This window comes from Rhinoderma darwinii, chromosome 12, assembly GCF_050947455.1.
Source record: "Rhinoderma darwinii isolate aRhiDar2 chromosome 12, aRhiDar2.hap1, whole genome shotgun sequence".
In the NCBI taxonomy this organism is placed as follows: Eukaryota; Metazoa; Chordata; class Amphibia; order Anura; family Rhinodermatidae; genus Rhinoderma; species Rhinoderma darwinii.
Genome location: NC_134698.1, coordinates 14165376 through 14172740, shown reverse-complemented (window position 1 = coordinate 14172740; position 7365 = coordinate 14165376). Strand labels below are relative to the sequence as shown.

Genomic DNA, 7365 nt, shown 5'->3' with positions numbered 1-7365 from the left:
CAGCAGAAAATAAACGATCAACGGAGGAAAGTTCAGGGGCGTCAGGAGCCAAGGAGAAGGCCCCCTCTTGGGGCCCTTCCTGGAGCCGGGACATAAATATACCCACCCGCTGGCTCTCAGAGGAATGAGGCTTTAAGCGAAAGTAGAGCCTACAACTCTCCCGAAAGGAGAGAAAAGTCCTCCGGTCCTCTGAGAACCGGTCAGGCAACTTGAGGTGGGGTTCAAGAGGTGAGGTGAGGGGCACTACCATGGTAGCGTCAGGCTGGTTGACCCTCTGAGCCAGGGCCTGGACCTGTAGGGAGAGACTCTGCATTTGCTGGGACAGAGTCTCAAGGGGGTCCATAGTAGTGTCAGGGAGCATTGCAGACTAGGTATATGGGCTTGTGATTATGTAATGACGGGGGTAGGGAAACGGACAAGTGAGCCCTAATCTACCCACCACTCTGTCCCTGCCTACTTGCAATGACCCGCCCTAGGCGACGGGGTACAACTGGGCGGCGGTCCCTACGCTCAGTAAGTGCACGAGACAAACAGACAAGGGAACACAAAGCAAAGGGAAAGGGGCAGTTGCCCACGGCAACACCGTGAGCAACAAGAGTGGTGAACGAGCCGAGTCAAACCAGGAGTGCACGAGGTACCAGACGCAGAGCAGGAGAGTAGTCAGTAAGTCAGTAGTCAGTATGGAGCAGGATCAAATAGTTAGAAGCTGTAGCTGGGCCAGGAAACCACACGAGAAGAATCACAAGCAAAAGAGGGACAGGAAAGGCAGGTATAAATAGACAGAGGGCGGGTGCTAGCTCCGTCTGGCCAATCTGCGATAGGCTCTCCCACTCCTAAGCCTGCCATCCTGAGTGGTAGAAGATGGAGTCAGTCTCAGAGACATAGACTCAGGTGCAGACTGATTACCTATGGGAGTATACACAGAAGTTGTGCCTGGCAGATCCTTTACACCTATGGCCACGCTATGTGCGCTTGACTAATGGAGTTGATGCGCGCCGCAATATGGGGAGATATGGTGATGACACTTCTAGCACGGATTCCTACTTGTGGGAGCGTTTAGAGTGACAGGACGTTAAGGCCATCAGTTAATATGGTGGAGTTTGGAACGATATATGTAGTGCGCCTGCGCACCTTTCTTTCATCCCGGAGGCTGTCTCCAGTGAATATTAATGAGGTGATCTCATTGCGTTCCATCCATCAGTCAGGGGATCTATTTTTGCCCAACGAATGAGACTTGTGGCGGACATGCGCAGTGTGACGGTGTGAACGCCGGCATGTACAGCTATTGAGCTGAAGTATATCTATTTGTTTTCCTGGTCTGGTGAGTGACGGCCTCTTTTGTAATCAATCTAATATGAATGGCATGGTACCAATTATTTTTATATATACCAGTTACGATTATAAACACCATTGTATGTGAGTATTTTTAATGTTTATGTATTACAATTTTTTCATGATATGGTGTTACTGTCACTATTGCACTTTATTGATATCCATTATGGTATGTGTTGTACTGTATCTTATGAATTTTTGCTCTTTATTGTATAATTGATATTTTAATTGTAACATTGGGTAATTGAGCTTTGATCCCTATATACATACATATACATATATATATATATGTATGAATATACAGACTATATATAAATATATATACACTACCGTTCAAAAGTTTGGGGTCACCCAGACAATTTTGTGTTTTCCATGAAAACTCACACTTATATTTATCAAATGAGTTGCAAAATGACTAGAAAATATAGTCAAGACATTGACAAGGTTAGAAATAATGATTTTTATTTGAAATAATAATTTTCTCCTTCAAACTTTGCTTTCGTCAAAGAATCCTCCATTTGCAGCAATTACAGCATTGCAGACCTTTGGCATTCTAGCTGTTAATCTGCTGAGGTAATCGGGAGAAATTTCACCCCATGCTTCCAGAAGCCCCTCCCACAAGTTGGATTGGCTTGATGGGCACTTCTTGCGTACCCTACGGTCAAGCTGCTCCCACACCAGCTCTATGGGGTTGAGATCTGGTGACTGCGCTGGCCACTCCATTGCAGATAGAATACCAGCTGCCTGCTTCTTCCCTAAATAGTTCTTGCATAATTTGGAGGTGTGCTTTGGGTCATTGTCCTGTTCTAGGATGAAATTGGCTCCAATCAAACGCTGTCCACAGGGTATGGCATGGCGTTGCAAAATGGAGTGATAGCCTTCCTTATTCAAAATCCCTTTTACCTTGTACAAATCTCCCAATTTAGCAGCACCAAAGCAACCCCAGACCATCACATTACCTCCGCCATGCTTGACAGATGGCGTCAGGCACTCTTCCAGCATCTTTTCAGTTGTTCTGCGTCTCACAAATGTGTGATCCAAACACCTCAAACTTCGATTCGTCTGTCCATAACACTTTTTTCCAATCTTCCTCTGTCCAATGTCAGTGTGCTTTTGCCCATATTAATCTTTTCCTTTTATTAGCCAGTCTCAGATATGGCTTTTTCTTTGCCACTCTGCCCTGAATGCCTGCATCCCGGAGTCGCCTCTTCACTGTAGATGTTGACACTGGCGTTTTGTGGGTACTATTTAATGTAGCTGCCAGTTGAGGACCTGTGAGGCGTCTATTTCTCAAACTAGAGACTCTAATGTACTTGTCTTGTTGCTCAATTGTGCAGCGGGGCCTCCCACTTCTCTTTCTACTCTGGTTAGAGCCTGTTTGTGCTGTCTTCTGAAGGGCGTAGTACACACCGTTGTAGGAAATCTTCAGTTTCTTGGCAATTTCTCGCATGGAATAGCCTTCATTTCTAAGAACAAGAATAGACTGTCGAGTTTCACATGAAAGCTCTCTTTTTGTAGCCATTTGGAGAGTTTAATCGAACCCACAAATGTAATGCTCCAGATTCTAAACTAGCTCAAATGAAGGTCAGTTTTATAGCTCCTCTAAACAGCAAAACTGTTTACAGCGGTGCTAACATAATTGCACAAGGGTTTTCAAGCAAGTGTTTTCTAATCATCCATTAGCCTTCTAACACAGTTAGCAAACACAATGTACCATTAGAACACTGGAGTGATGGTTGCTGGAAATGGGCCTATATACACCTATGTAGATATTGCATTAAAAACCAGACGTTTGCAGATAGAATAGTCATTTACCACATTAACAATGTATAGAGTGTATTTCTGATTAATTTAATGTAATCTTCATTGAAAAAAACTGTGCTTTTCTTTCAAAAATAAGGAAATTTCTAAGTGACCCTAAACTTTTGAACGGTAGTGTATATACACACAAAAGAAAGGCATATATATATATATATATATATATATATATACACACACACATACATACATACATACATACATATAAACATACACATACATACATACACATTACAGTCCAAAATGTCACTCAAGTCATGATGTCACAATATCAGTGATTCCACACATGTCATGATGATGTCACAATATGAAGAGATGATAAAAGTTCCAGTTCCGGACACATCCGCTGAGGGTGATAGAATTTGTGGAGAGAGATTTTTGCTTTAGAATTGTGCAAAAATGTTAAATAAGAAGCGCAAACGTTGCTTTATTATAGAATCTGATACAGAGGACGGCGGCAGTGACGACCAGGTGAGTGGCGGCTTTACACAATGTTGTCTATGGCACATTAATATGGTGCATGTAATATAAAGCCGTATTACAGCCACACTCCTAGTATATACAGCCCATTCTCCAGAAAAATCACAGCAATATTCTAGTTTACAAGCTGTGACCGGGGTATAAACGCAGCAACACCAGTGCCAGCTCCATCCTTATACTAGTGCCAGACTGGGGTAACTTGGGGGAAGCAGGGGAAATTATTTAAAAGCCGCCCTTTTATCCAGGAGAATGAGAAGATGTTTTACTTCGTATTTCTATTTGTGATTGAAATTTATGGGATTATAAAGGTAAGATAGTAACTTTTTTTATTTTTTCCTTCATAGTTATTGGTCAAAAAAAAGTGCCGTGAGATTTTTGAGTCGGACACACAGGACAGCGGCAGTGATGAGAATCTACATCAGGTCGGCGGTCACTTCTCTACAGTATTTAGTTACACTTTTACATTGTTTCTTCTCCTTCATTTTAATTGTTTTAGTCTTATGTTTCGTTATTCCAGTCTCACCCGCCTATTCCAAGGTCTCCAAGTAGCCTTGAGGATGATGATGGTTTCTTTGGTCCTTCCCTGTTACATATAGAGTCAGGTATACAATAAAGATTTTTTTTCTTGATTAGGAAAACTGAATTACTGATAAGTATATGACGCTATTTTTTTGTATTTTCCAGAGCCCAATTCTCCATTCAGCTTTTTGCAGAAGGAGACAAGGTAGAGTATTTCTCTATAAACCATGTTATCTAGTTCATGTTATCTGGTCACTAGGTGGCAGTATAATTACTCTCAGATAAGCTTTTATGTGTGTTTCCATATTGTGTATGTTCTTAGAATATTTCCATTATTAATATGTGAACTTCTATTATGTTTTATTATCAGGAGACAGGAGCGTCCCATCAATAACTGTTTCCTGAGAGACCTGACTTCTCCCAGATCCAAATATGTGACCAATTTCCATCAGAACAAACAGGAGCTGACAAGACGTCTGTACGAGTTCTACAACCAGAGCGTCTTTGACAATCAGGTATACGGTCAGAAAACCTCCGTGTATCATAGATGTAAAGGTGTCTCTGTCATATTTCTAGATTTTCTCCTTCCTTCTTCTGTAGCTTCCTGAACACATGGACATCAGCTGGAATAAAAGGCTGAGAAAAACATGCGGTCGCACCGGCTTCCTTAATAACAATGGGGATCGCAGCGCCATTATCCAACTATCGGACAAAGTCTGCGATTCTGCAGGTCGGTGTCACATCATGGACCATTTCTAGATCTGCTGCTGTGAAATCTTCCAAGTGTCGTTAATACTGATTGTAATTATTTCCTCCTCTGTCTTCAGAACGAGTTAAAAACACATTGATCCATGAGATGTGTCACGCTGCCTGCTGGATCATCGATGGACGAGCGGAGGATTGCCATGGCCGGCTATGGAAGTTCTACTGTGAGGAGGCCAACCTGGCTCACCCTGAGCTGCCACCCATTACACAACACCATGATTATGAGATCCACTACCCGGTGGTCTATGAATGCTCAGGGTGCCAATTCAGGTAAGATGCCATCTGTTATAAAAGCCAACATTGTGTCAAGCAGAGAAAGACCGGACCTGAGGCTGGAGGGGTCATGTTCTAGTATTTCTGCCCTTTTTCTGTAATACTTGAGTATGTATAATGGGTTAGTTACCACCACTGCTTGCTTTACTGTTGTCTGGAGACTAGCCTCTACAGAAAGAATATAAGGGGGTTCCATCATTTATTCTGGATCTGTTTGGGTTTTTAGGATTTGTCTTTAATATAAGCTTTTTCTCCCCCTAGAGTTGGACGATGGACAGAGTCTCTTGACACCGAGAGGTTTTTGTGTGGCTCCTGTCACAACAAGATGGTCCTCGTGACCAAGAACTGAGAAGATCCATCAGTAGCCATCATGCTCCATCATCAGCCAGAATAAAAACCAGCAAAGATGGCAGCACATAGAAGAAGTCATCCAGAAGACCTGTGGAAAGTGACATCTCTATCTTCCACCACAATATGGTCATGTCATATATTTTGGGGCGGCACGGTGGCTCAGTGGTTAGCGCTGTTGCCATGCAGGATCGGGGTCTCGTATACAATCTGACCCAGGACAACATCTGCATGGAGTTTGTATGTTCTCCCCGTGTTTGCGTGGGTTTCCTCCGGGTACTCCGGTTTCCTCCCACACTTAAAAAAATATACTGATAGGTCAAGGATGATGATCCCTGTACAGCGCTAAACTATATGCTGGCGCTATAAAACCAACCACAGGATATAAATCCATCATTAAATAAAACATCTCTTATAAATGACAATTTTTGGTTGTAATGTTGTATGGCGTCAGTAATACAAGAAAATTCCGGACCATAGAATCGTGTGCTAAACTGGAAGAGTCAAAGAGGTTCTGCAGCAGCTGAGACGTGTAATATAACATTGTACGGAGCCACAACCGCTGCTGCTACATCTGCATATACACAAGGAGTTTGATGTCAGTCATTCAGACAACACCTAGAGACTATTACATAGGAACAGATTCTGCCCATTCCCTTCACCCTGGACAAGGAGCGCTCCTGCCGCTGATCTCCCTTGTAGCCGCCATCTTCCTCTGTTGGCAGAGATGGGTTCAGTACCAGGAAGCTGCATGTGGCACTATATGATGGGCACAGCGGCGCTGCTAGACTCTGGAAACATCTTGGACACAATGATGGTAAAGTAAGACATGAACATTAAGTAGCGCCAACATTTTTCCCGATAAACATGAGTCCCGCTGTTTACCAACCACAGAATAATTGGCTCCATCATAAGTATGTAAGGAAGCGGAGGTCCCGGGGCAAGATGGTGAAAGGACCAGGTATCTTTGGCGATATAGGGGGTCATATTTTAACCTTTCTACACCAGTTTTCTGGAGTAGCAAAGTCGCAAAACGGCTAAAAGTCTTTGTCTTTTTGGCCTATTTACACCGCTTTCATCGCTTTCGTAGAAAATGGGCGTGGCTTTCAAAAAGGGGCATGGTTACAGCGGCCTGACACATTTATTATAATTTACATCAGAAAACTGTCATAAAATTTAGTAAAATATATTCCAGGTTCTGGGTGGCGTAAATGTAACTCTATGAAGGGTGGTAAGATAGAGGCCCGTGCTAGGCCTCGTACCTTGTCCCCCCAATCAGACTACCCTCCCCCACGTCCTATTACATTCTTGATAGAAAAAATTAATAAAAGAAATTAAAAAATTATGCTCATCTTTTCGTTTCTCTTCTCCCCTCCGGCTCCCTCAGCATGACACGGCTCATACAATGTAATGACGCCGGGCGGTATCAGGATATTTTATGTGAAGCAGCACTGATGACCTTGAAGTGCTGTATCGAATATAGGGCCCTGGCGCTGCTCGGCATCAGGACTATGTATGTGTCACGCTGAAATGATGAAGAATCCCTGTAATGACGGGGAAGGGAGACAGACAGGTGAGCCCTAATCTACCCGCCACTCAGTCCCTGCCTACTTGCAACGGCCCGTCCTAGGCGACGGCGTACAACTGGGCGACGGTCCCTACGCTCAATAAGTGCACGACAGACAAACAGACATGGTTAGACAGAAGCTAAGGAAAATGGGGCAGTTGCCCACGGCAACACCGTGAGCAACAAGAGAAGTGAACGAGCCGAGTCAAACCAGGAGTGTACGAGGTACCAAACGCAGAGCAGGAGAGTAGTGAACGAGCCGG

The 7365-nt window shown here is 43.6% G+C and overlaps 1 protein-coding gene across 1 annotated transcript; it reads left to right on the top strand.

Annotated features, from left to right (window-relative positions):
* The first annotated feature begins 3549 nt into the window (after positions 1-3549).
* LOC142664405 (germ cell nuclear acidic protein-like) lies at positions 3550-5536 on the top strand. Its single transcript, XM_075843475.1, has 8 exons — positions 3550-3621; positions 3876-3938; positions 4148-4232; positions 4315-4354; positions 4520-4664; positions 4750-4879; positions 4977-5184; positions 5449-5536. Exons 1-8 carry the CDS (start codon positions 3550-3552, stop codon positions 5534-5536), a joined length of 831 nt encoding a protein of 276 aa, XP_075699590.1.
* The last annotated feature ends 1829 nt before the right edge of the window (positions 5537-7365 follow it).

What these genes read in the sequence shown, in the direction of transcription:
- LOC142664405 (XM_075843475.1), top strand. Translation starts at nt 3,550, where the DNA reads ATGTTAAATAAGAAGCGCAAACGTTGCTTTATTATAGAATCTGATACA. An exon ending in ACGGCGGCAGTGACGACCAG is followed by an intron (nt 3,622 to 3,875) that starts GTGAGTGGCGGC and finishes CCTTTTATCCAG; the next exon opens with GAGAATGAGAAGATGTTTTA. An exon ending in AGAGCGTCTTTGACAATCAG is followed by an intron (nt 4,665 to 4,749) that starts GTATACGGTCAG and finishes CTTCTTCTGTAG; the next exon opens with CTTCCTGAACACATGGACAT.